At 42.9% G+C, this 21,475-nt stretch overlaps 1 protein-coding gene across 2 annotated transcripts in view; it reads right to left on the bottom strand.

Annotated features, from left to right (window-relative positions):
• CREB3L2 (cAMP responsive element binding protein 3 like 2) overlaps positions 1-21,475 on the bottom strand; it is an 83,956-nt gene that overhangs the window by 32,213 nt on the left and 30,268 nt on the right. For both annotated transcript variants that reach the window (XM_064654711.1, XM_064654710.1), the window contains exon 2: positions 7,182-7,398. In XM_064654711.1, the coding sequence (XP_064510781.1) occupies positions 7,182-7,398 (217 nt within the window). The remainder of the gene's footprint in view (positions 1-7,181; positions 7,399-21,475) is intronic.

Here is a 21,475-nt window from a genome sequence, read left to right on the forward strand (position 1 = left end):
AAAGACTGACATGGTAGCTGGATTTACAGCCTTAAAGTTCGATACCGTTAAATGTCCTATAAAAGACTACGATTTTTTTTAAGGTATATGACAGTTACCCACAGAAGCACTATCTTCAAATAAAATAGTTCTCTCTCAGAGGTCTGGATTCTTCCACTCACACCCCACGCAGATGTTGTGAAGACATATCTGTGTTATGGCAGCCATCAGGCTTCAACACACATTAAATGGACTTGATGCTCACAGCGCATCGCCAAGTGAGCATTGAGCTCTCAGTGCAACACGACAGAGAGAATGAGATCGCTGCTTTCACAAACAGCAGGACTGGAAATAGGAGGACTATTCCCCTAATGTGCATCATGTGGGAAACTATTCCTGGGAAATCAGCTCTTGCAGTCACTTGACCAAGTTCTGAAAAGGAACTGCAAATGCTCCTGTGTTGAGAAAGGCACTGCAATAGCTCAAAGCCTAGAAGATACCACCTACCTTGGGAAACACCAAGGAAGTGCAGTTCATTTAGACTGCATCCAACCAGAAATCAGGAGGGAACTTAATCACAGCCTACAAAACCTAGGGAAAGAGGTTTCTGAGAGCAGATGGTTCTTTAACAGGAACAAAGGCTTTACTGAGCTCCCATATATGTGGAACTGGAAGCTAAAGGAGGTCAGACTGCAACTCAAGTTGCCAATTATTAACAGTAACCATAAGTAAGCACCAAAATGCTCACCTCTAAAACAAAACTGACATATTTCAGACACACTGCTGCTCAAGTAGAAGTTACAACACTGATGCAGAGTGACCTACTGAACTTTGAACCTTGGACATATAAAAGTTCAAAAGCCTTTTCATACTTTAGTATGAATTTAGTTGCTCTCCTACAGAGTTATTCACATACAGAGCAATGTTTCAGGCACATGGTGTGATTCTTGGGGTGTCCTGCACAGGGCTAGGAGTTGAACTTGATGATCTTGATGGGTCCTTTCCAACTAATCATATTCTATGATTCTATCACTTTAAATCAGCAGATGCTGATTTCATCAGCAGGACTCACTGCTACATTTCCACATAAAAATCACCCAAACACACACTATCCCCACTAAACAGCTTTCTCCCCATTTCCTAAACAAACACATAAAAATAAGAAAAATTATACAGGAAAAAAGTTGCAGGAACGTGCTCTCAAAAATTATAGTATGGCTTTGACAGCAGCTTTTCAAAATACAAGTGAATTTCTTTGTTCCGTTCCATTTTCTTTGAAGTCAGGGCAGAGGAGGTTCCATTTTCATTGTTCATATTACACTGATTCAGTATTTGGTGAAAAACAAAAGCAGGACAATGCATCTCTCTCTATATATAGGTTATATAAAAAAATAAAATTAGGATATATAAGATAGCCTACTATAAATAGGCTATATTATATGACATATATATGCACCACATATACACATGTATATTAAGTGTGTGCATATATATGTACACATACAAAATGTAGGAAGACAAACCCGAGCCTCAAGCCAACAGGTATCTCTATGCAAAGAGACAGCACATGACACTGCTTGTGGACTCCACACACAAGAAAGCATTTTCGTGTACACAGTCCTGCCTGAAATGAGGGCTGGATTCATTGCTGAAGGGCTATTTGCACTGGAGAAGTAGGAGCCACATACAGTGATTTTTGGGGTTTTGTTTGGTTGGTTTTGGTTTTGTTTTTTTTTTTTTCAAACCATGCAGAGAGATGGAGTTGAAGTTTAAAAAGAAAATTCAAGCTTTAAAAGCACATTACAGGAAAGCATAACCTCAGCAGTAAAAAACCCAATAACAATACAGGTTAGTCTGAGGCCAGCCCCAGTTTTGGCACAGCTAAGAGTAAAATAGAAACATGTCATTTCAGCAATCAGTCTGTCAAACCTTTAGCCAAGGCAAGCTGCTTCAAATCCAAAAGTAACTTCAAAGCATTCCTGAGCAGGAAAGCATGAACAAGAGAGGCAGGTGAGGTCCCAGACTAGTCTCAAAAGCAGAGCCCTTGAGGGAGGGGGAAAGGAATGCACCCAGCCCCCTGGCCACAACTTGAGGAGAGACACTGTACCAATGCTATTTGGCTGTCCACTGCCTCTGCCCTGTCAGGCTCACAAAGTAAAAAACACCTAAAAAACAAAATGCAAGATGACTGTTAAACATCCCTACCACCTGAGCTGATCTCACAGGATGAAGCACCACCTCACACAGATGTTGCAGGCTCTGCCTTCACATTCCTGCTACACACCAGCCCCTTGGTATTTCTTGTACTCGGCTGTCATTTATGGATCTCAAATGTCCAAAACAAGGGACAGACACTATCTTCAAGTCTGTGCCTACAGCTGAGAAGGTGAAGCATGGGAGGGCAGGGAAGGAGTCTACATTCACATCTCAAGTCACAAGGATGGTAACCATAGTCCCTGATGAAACTTTGGTCTTGCCTTGCTCCTGCCTGCCCAACCCACAGCCCTCCCTTTCTAAAAGGCTGCAGAGACTGGAAAAGTGAAGACAAACATACACCAAACATAACAGAAAATTAAACTTCTTTTCCTATTCATTTACAATTGTCAGAAGTGAATCTGTGCCCCAAAGGGCCACAATGCACAGTAAGAGGTCTCCCTTACCCATCAGCCCTATTTTCAGTCTCCCCTCCTAACTTCTTCATGGTCTTTCAAGAGCATTTTCCACCTCACAACTATCCACTGTCCTTCTCTGCAGCCACTCTGCAGTTGTCTCAAAAATGCCTGGCCTCAAAACTAGAAAGCAGAAACCTGGTGGGAGAGAGGTAGCAGTGTAACTGGTGTGGACAGGGACACAGCCTCCTTTTCCATGTTACAGCCTGAAGCCCTCCCCGGGCCATATGCCTTATTCACCAGTCCAGGCAAACAAAAGTTATGGTCAGCCAGCTGCAAGCAGGCAGGTCAAGCCTATAAATATTCCTCTCTCTCTTTCTAGTATCTTTACTCTTAAAACTTTATGCAAATTCAATCTAAGAATAGATTCTCGTCATGGAAAGAAACCAAAAGACTAAATGCCAGATGTCTTGTACACATCTGCTCTAAAACTGACACCTTCAGAGACCCCACACTAACAACAAGCTGCAAGTATGCAGGAAAGTTATTCTGCACAAAGCTGGGGAAATAGCCTCAATACAGTGAAGTCAGAGGAGTGAATAAGTGGGGGAAACTGGTGTTTGGACTTTGCTTTTACAGACACTTAAATGTGTTCTCACCTTGAGGTTAACAGGAATTCTCGGAAAAGTTAAATCCAGGCTTATGAGTTTCCCAGGTTTTACACTTCTAGCTCATTTTAGAAAAACTTTATATAAGACTTACAATTACAGGAATAGGTCAATTTAGCAATTGCAGAAATTGTGGTAACAGCCAGGTAATGGCCAACAAGAAACAGCTCCCAGCACAAGTTACTTGTTCCCCTGCAAGAGTGGGCAAGAAAGTGATTATGGAGTCAGAACAAACAATCAATCCAACATAATGGCTGAAAGGAAACATGAAAAACATTTTTAGTAAGGCTGTGGGAAACTTGTGGGGGAAAAACAAAAGATGGAAATAGATACTGAATGACTTAAACCTGTCTTGTAGATCATGTACTGAACAAGGTGGGCCTTGTTCTCAGCTTCCCTGCACACTGGAGTTCAAAACCACTACAGATATTGGGTGCTATTGAAACAGATGGAAATAACTAAGAAAATCTATTTCCCTCCTCCTACAGGCTAGTACAGCTGAAGGAGGAGGGCAGAAAGGCAGGTAGTAGAGCAATATGACATGTGGCCTGCCTGGTGGCAGCACACTTGCTCCAGTGCCATGGAGATGAGACCGATGTCCAGGGTCATCCTGTGCCCATAAAGACAGCAGGATCCTGTCCCAGGACAAGCCACACACCCCCAGCTGTCACTACAACCTGCCATCTCCAACAGGTGTCACCAAGGAGATAAACTCTAGTTTTTAAGGCTATTTTAAAAGCAGGCAGGTACATTTCCCTTTAGGACACCAGACCCATGTGGCAAAAGCCACTCCTGCCCGCATCATCGTGGGTGGTGCATTAACATGCACCCGGTTAGAAGTGACACAGGGAGCCAGCCTGCACCTCAGCACACAGCAGCACATGGCACCTGAGAAGCTGCCTTTGCTGAAAGGAGTTTGCAGCTCCAGATCACATGAACAGAGCAACCGCTGGTGTAAGAGGGACAGTAAGATGTGCAACAGGTGCCACTTCCAAGTCCACATTATGTATCCATATGGGCTAAAGGGCCTGGCCCTAAATGACCCTAAGGTTTCCCACTCCTCATGCTCTCCCCATCCTTGCCTGCCTATAAACACTCACTGGCCTGGGAGGGAATGGCATTTCTGCACACCCTGGGAAAGAACTTGCCAGCACTCATTGCCAGGACAACTGCTAAGAGACTCACCAAGAAACACTGCATTACTAACTACACTACAGAGCAAGAACAAAGCCTGTTTGCCACGTGCTTCGTGCATAACACCAGGCCCTTAGTCCTCTAGAGCTAAGGGCAAAGCTCTGAAATGGCATCCAGACACAGCTTAACTGCTCTGTGCCATCCTCCTCCTCCTCACACTGCTGCTGACCGCAGGCACACAGGTCCACAGCCACAGGTGTTTACAGCAGATGTGCACACACATGCAAAGTGTCACTCATGAGCCTCCTCACTAGCCCAGTTTCACTCCCAGTCCTGGAGGACAGAGTCCTGCAGAATCGTAAAGCCTGGCCATAGAAAAAACAATAGCTCACTAATCTGCCCAGTGGGTGATTATTTGGAGAATGAAAATTTTTTGGGACATTCTATAAATAAGTCACTCAGCCAACCTCATTTCTCAGCTCCTGCCACTCCACAAAACCTCTCCCAGTTCCCCAGCAGCAGGAGATGATCCTGGAGCATATGAACCTCCCCCTCCACACCCTGTACCTCTTGGTCCCCACAAAGGACACTGGTGCTCCCAGTATCTGTCCCCTTACTCCACCAAATGGACTGACATTCATTAGAGTTATCAGGAGCACTGTGTACCTTCACCATCTAACAACAGAGATGCTTTCAATCTCCAGTGTCAAACCTTGCAGTATTGCCATCCACAAAATTCTCCTTCCCTGCTCCCACAGATTCAAGAACTGAAAAATCAGCAGGGTCATGCCTTTGAATATCTGTCAGACAGCCAGGTTCATTCTAATACTACAACTTTCTCAAGTATTTCTTCAAGCTTCACGGTTGTAAAGTCAGCAGGTACAAAAAGGTTGTGAGCATGATTCCAGGGTTAAGATTAAATAAAATCCCAAACACCAAGAACAACTCCTCCTCCTCCTCCTCTCTTATGAAACACGCTGCAGAGTGAACATAAGATGAAATGTTTTCCATTAATTTTCTATTTTTAAACCCCACTTGTTAATGTTTCTTGGCTTTTTAAAACATCATTTGACTAGAGCTCTATTAATTACCCAGTGGTCTCAGCAGTATGAATTTCTTCAGGATTTTTCCCCAAACGAAACTCCCCTCACTTTTAGCCTAGTTTGAAACTTCTCTCTTTTAGCCTAGTTTGAAACTTCTATTAACTTCCAGAGGAGCTTGGTTTCTGATGTTCCCTTGTGCTTGTTTTTCCTGCCACAATTAATATCTCCTGTATGAGTTAATTTAAAAATATTCACATAAAACAGCTAGGAAATACAAAACGAGAAGACTTTCTGTAGATGATGTTTCCAGATCATTTCCAAAAACCCTGCCTCACATTGAAAAGCCTTCTCACAGGTTTTATTAGTTGGCATCTTGTGAAATCTCTAACAGTTTTCATCTTGTTTTAAGAGAGCACTCTGGGCTACAAAGCTGTCAGCCTTTGAAGACACGTCTGGTAGATCTTCACAAACAGCTTAGCTTGTTAATGCTTAGCCACAAGCACTTATCTCCCTCTCTTTTATTGTGATGCAGCCTAATACTCCACTGCTTTGTACAGTAAAGCTAATGGTGAAGACATAAAACAATTATTAGGACTGGAAGTCTGACATGGCGATTATTCCTTATAGTTACCAGATATTCATGGTCTTGCTCCTCCGACAAACCACTTCAGAACAAGCAGGTTGCATCTCTTCCTCCCACCATTCTTGCATTTCCCCTTTTTCCCCTCCAGATGTTTATAACTGCTGAATTACAGACAACTGTTAAAACTGCTGTGGGTTTTCATAATTTTCTATGCATCGCCATTTCATACAGCCACAGTATCTATAAAACTGCAGTTAGGTCTTTACAAGATCACCAGTTATTTCCTGATGGGCATTATTTCTTTTCTTTGCCTTTTTTTAAAAAGGAAAAAAAAACCTGGAACTTCAGCAAGACCAGTTCTAAGACTGGGGCAGCATCTGAAGTCACATTCCCACACATGTATTTAGAAACATAAATAAGATGACCTGATTCTCATTTTGGGATAACAGAAAGCTCCAGACACTCACCACTGAAAAATAAGTGTAGTTTAAAAGGTTGGTTTGTTTGTTTTTAATAAACCTGAAAGGGATCTCTGAAGACCATCTCATCTGACTCCTCATTCAGCATATGGGCCAAGTTGTATCAGGTTGCTCAGGGCCTTGTCTAGCTCAGCTTTTAGTATCTCCACAGGTGAAGACTTCACAGCATCTCTGGATAATTGCTCAAACGCCTGACCCAATCCCACTGTGCAAATGCATTTCCTAATACCCAACTGGAATTTCCTTTCTTGCAGCCACTGTCTCTTATGCTATCACTGTGTATCTCAGAGGAGCCTAGCTTTGTCTTGACTGCACCCTTTCACAAGATAGTCATAGACAGCAATAAGATCTTCCTTTCCCTTTTCCTCCAGAAGACCAAACAAAACCCACCTCACCCTTTCCTTACAAGTCCTGTTCTACAGTACCCAAACTTCATGGTGATCCTCATTTGGTTTATCATTCTCCATTTATCTTCAACAACCACAGACTCAATACATGGAAGTAGGTGTATTTCTGGACCTTCTACCACTTCTTTTGATCAACTTTTGACTCAAAATGATTACAATGCAGAGTTAGTAACCTCTGTAAAAAGCATTCATATGCACCCTTAGTGCACCATCACCCCACCAGGAACATTTCATTACTGCACCATCACAACAAATGAACATGGGCTCAGTGTATTCTACCTTCATTGAAGTTGTCATCAGTCGAGATGTGGGTCAAGGGAGACTGGGGTCGAGAGTCCCCACACAGGGAATAGCTGTGTTCTGCCTGGATGAGGGGTGCTGGGGATGCTGGAGACAATTCCACCTCCATTATTTCATTCTTCTCAGACAAGAAGGGATCATTCAAGAGCTGGCCTAGGACATCAGGTGAAAATTCATCCAGGAACTCTGTGAAGTGCTGTGGAGACAAAAAGCAGGGAAAAAGTTTATCGCCTTGCCTGTCTGTCACGCCAACAACAGGAGAGGATTGATCAGAACAATCTTATATCTGCACTGGGCATCTGTGCCAGTCAGCAGCAGGATCTACCAGCCCTGTCCAACAATCTGCTTCTCCAATCACTACTTCAAGCTGAAGAGCTACAACTAGAACAAAAGTCCTCTCAGAGGCATACATTACAACAGAAGAGCCTGTCACTAACTTGGAATAGAAATGGAAAATCGAAGCACGATACTCATGTCCTGAAGTGGCCTCCTCACCCTACTACACAAGGTACTCAGTACAGTGCACCACCAAAAATGGGAAAGCATGTTTCCTCCAGGAAAGTACATTTCCTGCAGGATTTATCATCAGAACATTTTGTGTGCGGAACAGAATATAGGGGGTTAATGTTCACTGAAGCAGAAAACAAAAATGAAACATATTCAGACACAGACTCTGACACCACGTATGGCTATTTTAGCTGTGCAGAACATTCAGTGTGCTCTAGGAAAACGGGCCCTGCACATCCGCAGCCAAGCAATTACGACATTTGCTAAAAATTGGGTTTTCTGAATGATGTATGTATCTATTTTAGAAGCTGCCTTCCACCTAGGACTAGAGCGCATATCCAGCTTCTAGGCCCCAGAGCTAAAGCTCCTGACAGTCAGAACTAATTACTATTTTATCTATTACACTGAATTCATTACGCCAGCAGCACATGTTATATCTGTATGCAGTAGGAAAACTTTGTGTTTGTTTCTTATTCAAAATGAGTAAAAACCAAATCTTGCAATCTACTTCCTTGAGACTCCAGTGCAGTTCCCATCAATAGCTAAAAACTCTGCGTCTCTTCTTGGTTTTGTTTCCAGTGTCAGAAAATTACATCTTTGACAGACAAAGAAACTGCATTGCAACAAATCATTCCTGCTCATCTCATTCACACAAAGAATTCTATTTTTGTACAAAAATACTTGTACAATGAATTGTAATGAGATTTTCTGAACAATCAGGCATTATCTTCCATCTTATATAGGAATCTTTGTCGACTGGGGCATGATGCAATAAAAGTCTAAGTTTGTTTGATTTGCTCTGTTTTTGCAAGCAGTATTGATCTTGGCTCTTCATCTTGCTCTCTTCTGCAGAAACAAACACTGAAATTCAAGATTTGGCTTCCTGTAGGCTAAATTAGGACTTAAACAAGTCAATATTGTATAAACCCACGAGGGAAGCTGTGCGCTCACACCCTCATCACACCCTCATGCACTCACATTTCACAGCTTCAGCAGCACCTGTGGCCTAGAAGCCTGATGCTGGAAAACCCTGAGCACAGCCAGCTCTCACAGAGTTCCCTGGAAGTTCGAGCACCTCTTCCAAGATGCTTACAAATGCTAACTGTGCCTTTTTTCAAAATCAATAAGTCTTCAGTCAATTCTGACTGACACTGAGGAAAAGAAAATATTTACCGAACATAAGGCAATAAACAGAGGACCACAGTTGCTATGCTGGAATAGCAAGCTAGCTAAAGAAAAGCCTTTACAAATGGCAAAACAGATTTGTAGCCTCATATTTACTTACTGTAAATGATAACACTAATAAACAAACTCTCAGAGGAATCCACAAGAGGGTCACGATGAACCCAGAAAGCCTTGTTTACTTTAATTTTGATACCCAAGGACTCACTAGGACTTCACATCCAGGTGCTTTCCAACAAGGATGAAAGTATAAACTACAATTCCTCGCTCTGCAAAGAGAAAAGAAGAAGGATGCACAAGACTAGTTGAACACTCTGGTGCATCAATAAAGACACCAATAATACAGGGTAGGCAGCCATTAAAGTGTAAGCAAGGGACAGAAATGCTTCCCAACCACGAAAGAAGTCAAGGATGAACCTACAAAAAAAGCAGTGCCTTTCTTAGGGACAATATATTCCCCCACAGTCTACACATTTCTTTTCATTTGGGCTAATGGCAAGAGTCAATTATATTGGTTAACATACTTTCCTAAAGCTGGAACATTTCCTTCTTTCTAATTCTTGTATGCATTATTCTGACTGGTGACTAGCAGATGCTGAAATATGACTGATACAATATTTGTAACCCTGGTTTCTACATGCAGATACTTTATCACCAGCATCATCCAATTTCAGGACGCCATCCTTGATAATATCATGCCTATGCATTGACTTAGGCTGACACTACTTAGATGTTATACTTCACTAGACTCAACAGAAAGGACAACATGACCACAAGCTACTCAGCTATTTTTGGTAAATTCGTGAATAAATATTTTTATTAGCCTTCTGTTTATTACTGTTTTGATATGGAAAAAAATCTTATCAGATGTTATAATACTTCTTCCATTTGACTGAAGTTAGGTCCATCAGATTTTATTTATTTTTTCTTTTCTGAATGGGGAATTTTCCTACAACCACTTCATGAAAAGCAATGGAGGAAACAAATATTCAGCTTCAGAGAGAAAGAGGACCTTGGGGCAGGGAAGGATGTTCAACATGTTCATCAGTATTTGTGCTTTCTCCTTTTCATGAGCAGCTGTAAAGCAGCAAGCTGTGAGGAAGAAAAGAATTTGCATTTACAACAGAATCATCTGAGAGCAAATAAATGGACAGTTTCTAAAAGGATTTTTTAGTTTCATTATAATTCTGAAACTTACTTTTAATAGTTTGTGATAAAACTTTGAATACTGGTCAACAGAGAAACCTAAAACAACTGCCACAGGTCAGACTGCGCAGCTACAGAACTCAGGGAACAGACTCAGGGATCTGGACTTCTCACTCAGTGCTTACAAAACACACCATCACTTGACTTACAGGAATCTTTCATATGTTATACACTTCTCTACTACAGCAAATGCTTAAAGCTAGGTCACTTTCTTTTTCTTAATAAAACAACTCTCTCATTGAAAGTGGCTCCATTTGCTTAGAGAAGTTAGAAAGAAAAGGCATCTGAGCAACAGCTAAAGCAGAAACAATCTGGGCACAATTAGGCCTCCAGCTCCTCAAAACTTCCACCTACACCTAAGCTGCTCCTTCTGTCTTTTTGAAGCACGTTCTCCAATTGCCAACCCTCCTCCTCCTCCTCCCCTCTCTGCTTCCACATGCACCTTAGTGGTCATCAGCCACTTCCAAAGCTGGAAAGCCTCACTTCCAAAGCTGAAAACCCTCAATTTTGATATGGCAGCAACCACCCCTGCACTCAGGAACAGGAAAGGGCAATTTAGGGAGGAAACTGAGACCTTTACACTTAGAATCTATATATATATTTGCTTGCAAAAGAAAGAAATTCTTCATCTGTTGCTTTTAGCTTGGCATCTTTCGCCCAGAGAGTTAACCTTTAAAAAAAAACCACCAAAAACCAAAACAAACAAAGAGAGAAAAGAGCACTTGCATTGAGAATCTGCCTCTTTTTCTTCTTTTTTTTTGTTGTTAATACCTCTGCAGACAGCCCTGTTGCCAGTTTCCTGCTATCCTCACACCCCACTGGCAGCCCCAGCACTAACTGCAGACGAGGAGTTGGTACAAGGAGTCTGTTTGAATTATCAAACTATTTCCTCCACACAGCAAAGAAATGTGTTCAGCTGGGATTTTAACCTCTGTAAAAAGTCAGGGATTTAGGACAGATGTAACCTTATCTTTCCCTTCCCCCAGAACCCTGAAAAGACAAACAAAACAGCAGCACTTGGGTTTACCGACAGACAGTTGCAGCCCCATGGAGTTCCACCACCCATCTGGCTGGACATTTGTTCATGCCTATAACCCAGGTGCTTTAGGGGAACACAAAGCACCTACAGACATCACCTCACAGTGAGCAAACAGAAGCTCTTATATCCGGGTGCACAGCGGATTTTGGATAGCTCTTCGAAAGTAGTATTTGGCTGCAGACCAGCCGGGCTAAGGGCTGCAGCTCTCCATCTGCCCGTTCCCGCCACACAAAGGCCCTTTTCTCCAACTGCCTAAGGGACAAGGGTTTTTTTTCCTTTCTTGTCTGATCAAATGAAGATCTCTGAAGTAAAGCAGACTCAGGTGCACAGCAGTACTGGCTTCTCCACCAGGTGACCTGAAGCCAGAGGAGAGCAGCACTAGCCCCAGTTGTCTGAAGATGAGATATTATCATGACTAAAAATGAAACAGTCATCTTCAGAAAACTGACTTTCTAAGAACTCACTAAAAAAGTAATGAAGAGAAGTCAAGAGCCCCAAATGACAGTTCATAATTATATTTAAATTATTGAGCAAGTGACAGGCTTTGCTGAGCCTGGAAAATGCACTGTGTTAGCTGCAAGTCCTCCACACTGACTGTAGCAGCACAATCCACCCTTGCCAGCAGAGCCACCCCAGAGGGGAGCTGCCATCCTTGCACACTGTAAAACAATCCCCTCTCTCTCAGCAGACCAGGGCAAGGTGGCCATGCAACACACCAGGGTTATAACCACCCAGTAATTCAAGATACTACCCTCATGGGAGTTAATGGCTCCCTCCTGGCTCACCCTGAGGTCTCCCCATCCTGGAGGGATCAATCTCCCCTCACAAGTGGAACTGTCAGGTAGGAGCATCCCTCCTACACAACAGGCACGCATGGGATAAAAACGAAGCCTACCATGCACCTGTAGGTACAAAACAGCCTGGTATTTCTCTCTTGTAAGGCTTCAGCAGCAATCATGGGGGTAGAGGGGAAAAAGAATTGCACCTTTGCTTCTGTATGAAAGGAATCAAGAGTCCATGTAATTCACAAGGCAGTGCTCCCAGAGAATAGGAGGAAACAGGGGAAAAAGGGGAGACCACAAACCAGCCCCATCTGTGGGGGATGCAAACATGCACCACAGGCATAAATCTCCCCCTTCCTTTCACCCCCAATTTCCTCTCACATTAAGGTAACAGGGAGAAAAGGGAATAATTTTTTCACCAGCTCTTTTGTGATTTACATAAACAAAGGTGTACAGGAGATAAACCACAATGTATCAGAAAGCATCAAACAGCTCAAGAACTGTGGCTAAATGGAGATACCAACTCCTCTTCAAGGAACCAAGCACACATTTCACAGACATCTGGCAGCTGCTTATATGGTAGCTGAGAAGTTCTGAGTAGGAGCCACAGCTGCTAACAAAAGGTCTCAAGCTCTGGGGCATCCAGGCAAGGCACCAGTTGTTAAAGGTGGCACACATACTGGTCAGCCTTCGTGGGTCGAGCTCTAGACTCAGCTGCATGGTAAGAGCTGTGAAAGGCATCACACACCTCACTATCAGCTCTGCCTGTGTTTGTACATGCAACATCTAGGGGCTTGGACCAGAGACCTTCCCTGTTAAGCTAAAGAAGAACCGTGCCTAGAGATGGTTCTTATCAAGGATTGCACACACAAGCCTACCAGAGATGACAGTGAAGCAGAAAAGTCCATGATGCTCTGCATGCCCAACCCCAAAGTTAAACCTCAAGACACAAGCTAAAAAGCTTTCTCAAGGCAAGTGTTTTCTTCCCAGACATGTTGCTGGTGGTGCTGTTGAATTTCCTGTCCCAAGTTCAGCGGTGATGGACTGGAGGTGTCAGTGTGCACCAGCTTCCAACAATCAAGACTACTGCTCTCAATGCTTGCTGACACTTGGGCATCAGTTAAATTGCTGAGTGTCAAACAAAGTCTGCAGATTTTCAGGTGCATCACTTCTCTCAACTTTGTCCCTTTCTAGAAATTCTTTGTGTTAGCAGCAGGGAAGTTGGCCACCACCTCCTCTTCTCCAAATTCAGCCACAGCTTGTATCACATGGTACCCATCTGTCAACTTTGAGAAGAGCTATCAATGGAGCCCCTGTAGCCTCACCTCTGCAATTCACACACATGTGCCCTGCAAGAAACAGAAAAGCATCTTTTCTGGCAGAGAGTGTGTTGATACATCACTGTTACAAGGCACAGATTCAAGCTCCTGCTGGGTTGCTCTTACAACGATGAGAAACGAAGGACAGCCTGGCAGCAATACAGGATTTTTCCATGAGATTGATTCCAAAGATGGGGGCTGAAAGAAATACAAGACCAACCCTAAAGAGTCAGTCACCAACATTCTCACAGGGAGAGAGTGGAAGAGCAGAAGGCTGGACCCTCTAACAGTTTGATGTAGCAGGGTGTTTGCCTATGGTATGCATTAATTTCAGTGAGGGGGAGAACCAAATATATTTGTCAGAGAATATTTGAAAAAATTAATGCAACTACACTTGAAACAGCTGCAACCTGATTGCTGAGAGACCCCTTGGACAGACCACAGTATTGAGTGTGAGACAGCAGACACATCTGATTGCTTATTGTTAAACAGGACACAGAGATCCCCCCTCCCAGACTGATGAAGAATCAAAAGAGCTGGAAGAGCTTTCTGATGGCAGGGAAAAATTGCATCCATGCAGCCAGAGCAGGGAACAGAGAGACCAAGGACTGTAAACTGTCCCCCAACTCATGCCTAAAAACACAATGATAACACGGCACAGCAATGTACCCTACCCTGGCTTATGTACCTGCCAAGGACTAACAGAGGGAACCTCATATTTGTAGGCATTTATCTACAGGGTAAAAATCAAAACCAAGATGCATAGTTACTCAATATTTTACTCTACTGTAAATTCCTTTACTGTCTAGCCAGTAACTATACTGAAATTACCTCATTTGTGGGAGGATATGAAGAGTAACACAAAATTGGTATTTGGAAACAGCAAAGAGATCCACCATAACAGCAGATACAATTGTTCAGAGTCTCGCACCAGCATTTACTCATTTTAAACATTAAAAAAAATGTGGACAGATTAAAAAAAAAAAATCCACTAAGTGAATAACATACAGGTTGTGTCATCAGCAAAACAAATGCCAGGAAATTCAGAGCAAATAGATTTATATGGTAATTAAATCTGCACATCTTCCCAACTTGCTCAGGTTACACAGTTGGAAATGCTGAAGTTCATGCTGAGCAAATCTTATAATCCACCCTATTATGTACACATGCATGCACACACTTCCATTGCAAACACTCAAACATTTCCACCCCATAACCCACAAAGAAGAAATGTATTTATTTTTAACTATTCAGGGGACTTTTCAAGAACCATGTTTACTCCCTTGCCTTTCTGTGTTCCAAAATATTCTTTCACTTTCCTTAACACCCCTGCGTCCTCCCGAAAAAGAATTTTTGGATTTAAAAATATGGTTAAACCCCAAATTAAATTATATAATAGCTAGGACTAAATATGGATTGATAGGGGAAAAAAAAGAAAAAGGAAAGAAGCCCTTGTGCAGCTGAGGCAAGGGTGAGAAATAACCCTTAAGTTCAGTGTCTTTTAAGTCCACTGTCTGCAAGCAGAGATTCCTATTGCTCATTCCTAGCCCAAGCCTCTTGGGAGTCACGCAAAACAGGAAAATCCTTCTCACATTCCCCTGCCCTTCCCCCAGTGCATAGTTCTTGGATCTAGTCTAACTTTTCAATAGGCTGAGTGCCGTGTTTTGCTATTTCCCACCCTCTCCCCAAAAAAGCTAAAGCCAGAGAGCAGTGACTCACTGGGGCCAGAGCACCAGGGCAATGAGTCATTGAGCTGGAAGCCCTTCACTAATGCTCCCCCCATCTGGGTCCCTGACTGAGACCTCACAGTACATTATTAATTCTGTTCCAAGCAAGCATCTGGATTACGCTCTCAGGTCAGATGTAGTCATTCTTTTGCCTCGATTCTTCTCCCTTCACCCCCCACCCCTTATTTTTTTTGCCTCTTATACCAAGCTCACTGGTGTGCACTTTGCTTGTCCCCTAAGTCAGCTCTCAGGCTGCCAGCTTGAGCAGCAGAACCACAGAAACCCAAACCTCTCCATCACTTCTCCCCACACCCTCCTCTCCACCTTGTGAGCAGCAGGGTCACAGTTCTTTACCATCAGTGATTGCAGAGGCTGCAAGATGGGCCTGACTGACCAGTTTGCATTTCACGAGCCTCCAAACCACCAAGAGCATGGACAAGCCTCTCAATGCCACTTCCAGCTAGCATCGCTCACAACTAGACTGGGAGGGTAGCTCAGCTTCCAAAACTTAGTCACTGGGGTCTCCAATGGTTTTTGGCACCCTCACAAGATACTTAAAGAGACCAGTTATGTATTAAAAACTACATAGTGAAGAAAAAAGGTATGTTTGGACTTATTTTTTTTTTGCCCCAGCTACACTCCAGGTATGGAATGTCAGTCATAAATATTTGTTGTGAGATAACACTAGTTTTCTGGGTTACACCCCAGGTACACCTAAAGGCTCTATAGAAGGAACTTGCTTTTACCTCAAGTTTTACATCAAACTGCTGTCTTCTGTGTAACTACACAGAGTTTAGCCAAAAAGTGAACAGCGAAAGAAAGCTTTCAGGCAAGCTGAAACCTTTGTGTACAAGTTTTACAATTCAACAGTGGGCATTTATGGTCTTGTTTCCTGCCCAAGAGCTCGGCAGCAGGGACAACACATTTGGTTGTTGCACAGCTGGTTTAACTTATGGCCACTTTTGAAATAAAATAGTTACTCCAGTTCCTTCTTGCCTTCAGATACATCTTAACGTTATACCAGCATTTTACAACATTTGGGCACACTGCACTTGGTTTCATTTATCATCTTCCCTCACCATGGAAATGGGAAGGGACAAAGCAAAGAAAATTCATATCAGTCCTCATGTAACATCATCCCTTGCTGATGGGTACAGATAAGCCCTTTGTAAAGGGCACAGCCAGCACCATTCCTGTCAGAATCCACTAGTTTTGCACGCGTTTTAGAGATCATAGAATATCTCAAGTTGGAAGGGACCCATAAAGATCATTAAGTCCAACTCCCAGATGATTTTACAGTTATAACAGGAAGGAGGAGAGGATAACCAGAGAGAGAAGTCAGAAGTCACAGACACTGTCCAGCTGTCCTACATGGAGACAAGACTCTCTCCCCAAGGATGACTAGCACCATGCAATTCAGGAATGGTTACTTAAAACAGAGATGCTGTAACCTGCTCATCTGCTCACTCTGAAAGGTCTCATCGCAGCTCTCACATGTTAAGCAACACTTGAAGCTCCCACACTCTGTCTACAGGCCCAACCTCCTAGAAATATAACCACCCTAGTGGGCACACTATGCCAGGATGCCATTGGGAGACCTCAGAAAAATCATAATTTCACATCTAGGTTCCCATTAGTACAGGGGGCCTCCTGCAGAACACTGATGCTTTCAGCTCAGCTGTTTCATATTTAAAGCCTCCTCCCTAAGGACCAAATTAGAATCTTTCAAAGGAGGATCTTTTCTTAGTCTGAGTGGTGTAGGTAGGAAACAACTTCTGCTCCATCAGCAGTGTTTGCTGCATGCTCTGGCTTGCCAGTCCTGACTGACAGGACACTTCACATTTAAAAATAAAAATCCCTATTTTCTTCTTCAACAATGCTTCTTCATTGTTGGTTGCAAAGTCAAAATGGTAGAATTCCAGCTTGCAGGAGCCATCGTTCTTTCTTTTTCCTAACACTGGCCACAAACCTACACACCAACTATCAAAATTCTGCTCTTTAATTAAAGCTGGTTATTATAAAATAAGTAAGTCTTTATGATCAGTATTGGCAGCTTAAAGAGAGATGGGGCATTTTATTTCACAAAAGAGTTAGTAGGTTTTGTTTTGTAGATTCATAGTACTGAGGGGAGAGTTTTATCAGGTTGGTTGGTTTTTTCTAAGAATAGAAGCATGGAAGCTGAGGCTTGAAAAGAAAGGACAGAAATTTAAGCTCCTAAATGTTTATTTCAGTGCTCTTAAGTTCTGAAGAGTCAGACTACCTCATCAAGTGCCTAAATGCAGACAGCCTGAGTTGATTATGGAAAATATGAATAAGCTTTTATAAAAACTGCCCAAAGCTCATAGACATAATGGTTGAAACTGCAGATGCGTGTAAAGTTCTAAAAAGAAAAAACACACCACACACATGTAAACCCATTCTTGAACTCAAAAAAAGGTGCTTGAGCACAATGGAAGGAGAAAAATAATGGAGTGGTTTTGCAAAACAAACATGAAGAAATCTACAGGTCATATCACCCTACCCCAGAGATAAACTCCCCTGCCTGATTCAGAGCTCAAGGATCAGTAGCATTTGGCTAGCAATGACCTTAGCTGCCACAGGGTTTAGACCCTGCCCTGCACAAACTGCTGCCCCCTCTATCACACAGATATCTACTATCAGGGCAGGAGGAGGAACAACACTGGCAGGACTTTGTGTTCAGTGCTGCTGTCGCTGAGTGTTGCACATGAAGTACCATGCACTAAATAAGTCGGTTAGGTGTCAAATCCTGTTTCAGTGTGATCTGGCCAGACAGGGAAATGAACAACTACATTAAAGAAAACCTTCCAGTAAACAAGTCGTATGCCTTGCTTTCAGTAGAAACATCCTGGGTTTTGATCTGACATACCTCTCATCTTTCCCATACACTTGCACTAAGCCATGGATGCACACTTTGTCAACAGCAGGTACAATCAAAGACTTCCCATCCCTGACTGTCAAAACGTTCCCAGTTTGCAACTTTGCAGCATGTTTCATGTCAAACCTGCTACCGCCCCAGGAAGCAAAGGAAGAGCACAGCAACAGTACTTGACGATGAGAACACCAGGAAGGACATCCCTACTTTGTGCCTGAAAGAGAACACAGCTTTTGAAGCCATGACACTAGAGCTTCTCTGGATGAGCCAGCCCTACCAAACCCATCCCATGGCAAAAAGCCTTGCATTTTGAAGCCACCCCCAGTGGTCCCCTGTACCACGAGATGGATACTTCAAGACACCCACGTTGCACTTGTACAGCCTTAAGTCTGCCAAAATTCACACAGGAACCCACAGAAATGGTTTTGACACCTCATTTTGTGTGGACCAGGACTTCCATCAGCACTGGTACTTTGGCAACCTCCCTCTGAGGAAAGATGCGTTTCATTTTGTGTCATCACAAGAGTGGGGGTGGGTCACTGGGCTTTTACTGGTGTCCAAGTCAGACCAGTTTGTTTTGAAGCTCTGCTCAAAGCTGTAGAAAGGAAACAAGGAGACAGGATATGAACAAGATCAAATATATACTCAAAAGCACGCACAGCATGTGTCTAGACAAATAATTTTAAGATACTCCATACTTGAGAGCTGGTATTCCAATTTCCTATGTCACAGTGCCAGAAAACATTACTTCAGTCAACTTTATAAAAAATAAATAAATAAAAGGAGTGGTACTGGACTAAGGTTCAGGACCCAAAATAGCAGTAGATGGAAATATCTGTATCCTAAGACCAGGTCTTGAACAAAAACAAACTTGTGCATTTATTTCCCCTCTCTGCTTCTTTCCAGAGATGCTGTGACTAGTGGAACAGCTTATTTAGCTGGCTCTTTTCCCTCATGAGTCCTGGTAACACAGGAGAGACTTTCAAACCATTGTTGTCTTCATCTGCCTGTGAACTGCCGTTTCAGCTTTTCTCACTAACCCTCCTCCACTCAGAGCACCCCTCTCCTTCACCTGTATCTCCCCTCTGTACCTTCCATTTCCAGACCTTTGCTCCCAGGCAGGTCGAGAGGCCAAGCTACTCATCCCCTTGCAAGACGTAAAGAAGTTGAGCAGAATCAGGAGCGAAGCTGCAAACTGCAGGCGGAGACCCTGGAGGAGCAGAGCCAGAAAAGCAAGGGTGCAGAGGGAAAGCAGCAGGAGGAGGCAAAGTCACAGTGCCTGGAAAGGGATAAAATAAACCTACAACAGATAAGCAGTATATTAAGGTTGTGCAAGAACTTCCTCCATCCCCAGCTGCATATTTTTGCCAAGTGTCGCTGACTTTCGTGCCTTGCCATTCAAAACTGCCCATCTTAAAGTGGTCGCTCTTGTGACTGCTATGGATTTACTCTCTTTTTTTCTTCCCCACCAGAAAGGCAGGCTGAAGGAAAGGAGCCTCAGTAGGGGCTGGCACTGTGTCCCCATCAGTGAGACAAAGGCACGCCGCTGCGGGCACAGTGCCAGTGTGCTCTCAGGCAGCACAGCCCTACCCTTCTCCTGCAACAAACATCTCCTCCAGCCCAGTCCCTGCAGTCCTAATGAGACAGTCAAGCTCTTCAAGCTGCCCCCATGGAACAGAGGATCAAGAGAACCTGAGAGATGCTTTAGTCAATAAAGCATCAGTGTTGATTGTAAATCATCTATCAACATTTCAGCACATGTCTCAACCAAAAAAAAAAATCCCAACCATACTGCCATGTCACTGTGGCAGGTGAAGAGAAAGCCACAGGGGAGAAACAATCCTGCTTACCATGGAAACATAAGTATCATATATTTGGGCTACTGGAAGAAAGGTAAAATTACTGAGAATTAATATAAATCAGACTCTTGAAAACAAGAAAGAGTTAATAGAAAATACAGTTCAGAGGGAAAAAGATTGCTTCTGAGTTTGTCAGGATCCAAGAGAATGTTAATTATAGATCAGGTCATTGCTTGGCTGCAGTTATTGGGGGGAGAAGAAGGAAGATCAAAATGTTTAATTGAATATTCTTGGGAGGGGGTGGTTCTGAATTACTGCTTTTTATATAAGAACAGATGATACAGCCATCCCACAGGATGGTAATGAAATTACTTTTATCCCAACAACAACGGAAGAGAATATATAAACAGCTACTCAAAGCTGGCCATTTTAATTAGTAGACCTAGAAAATTTCCATCTGAAAAGGCTAAACAGTGCTTCTAAGGAGCTCTTTAAACTATTTTCAGCATGAGACGATACTGAAGGACTGTAAAAAATAATATGAAAATATTTAAGTGTAAACAAAGCAACAAAGTTAACCTACCTATTGTTCATTTCTGATGAAGGGAAGAGATAGAGAAGAGAAGAGAGTAGTTAAGAGTCCAGGAACAAAAGGGAGAGAAATCTAATTTATGCTTATAATTCCACAATAACAGGTAATCTAGCCTCTAATTTTATCACTTTCTGTAACAATATTACAAGCTTAATACCCCTCATATTGTGAGGCAATTGACTTGGTGCTATACAAAATGAAGCTGGAGTGAGATAAAGTCAACAAGCCACATTCAGTGTGACAAAGAAATAAGAAACTTCCATATGTGAAACACAAATGAGCTGATTGTGCCACGTGTTTTCAGTGGGTTCCCAGAAGGGATCAGTTCTTGGCCCCAGACTCTAATGACCTGAGAGGTACAGTCACCACCGCTGAAGGTTCCAGATAATGCAGCATCAGCAGGGGCAGCAAGTAATAAAAAGGTCAGGTCACAAAACCAAAACAGAGTACTTGGTAAGCAGCCATAAATGAGTGACATATCTTAAATAAAGTTGAAGGTAAAAAAAAAAAAAAATATGCTGCAAACAAAAGGCTTCAAGTCACACTTGGGTGACTGACAATCAGGAGAGACCCCAGGACTCTGGGAGAGATGCGGCTGAAGGAGCACCCGCAGGACAGGTAGCACAAGCAGTGGGCCCTGGGGAGGAATTACTGCAGATACGTGCTCAGGCTCCAAGCTTGGGAGCCTCCTTGCTGCACTCCAGGTCAAGCCCCTCAGCCAGCACTGAGGTTTCACACAGTTCCAGGAGCAGCCAAGCACCAAGGACTCCTCCATGGCCATCCCGTTCTGTAGGGCCACTGCTGGGCTCACACACCCAAAGAACAGCAGGGAGGTACTGCAGAAATTTTGCTTTTTTTATGTATTTAGGATTCTTTTTTGTTTGTACTTGCTTCTTAAATGAGGCCTCACATTCAAAAGTCACCCTACAGCCAATCACACAACGTGTTGCACAAATCTGTGTTCCCTGCAAAACCCAGAGCACACAGGTTTGAGGACTTCAGAAGACAGAGGCATGTGGAGCACAAATTACTCCATGCTCATAGTGGATGTGGCTGTTACTATCCAAAGCCAGCTCCAATTCTATATCACCAAATTTAAAAAAAATTATGTTTAACAAGGTTCAGAGAATCATGAAAATAATTGTGTAGAAAGATGAAAATTCTGCCTCAAAATAAAAGCAAATAAGATAAGCATTTAGCTTATCAAAGAGGAAACCAATGCAGAAC

The sequence above is a fragment of the Pseudopipra pipra genome, chromosome 5 (genome assembly GCF_036250125.1).
Source record: "Pseudopipra pipra isolate bDixPip1 chromosome 5, bDixPip1.hap1, whole genome shotgun sequence".
Classification (NCBI taxonomy): domain Eukaryota; kingdom Metazoa; phylum Chordata; class Aves; order Passeriformes; family Pipridae; genus Pseudopipra; species Pseudopipra pipra.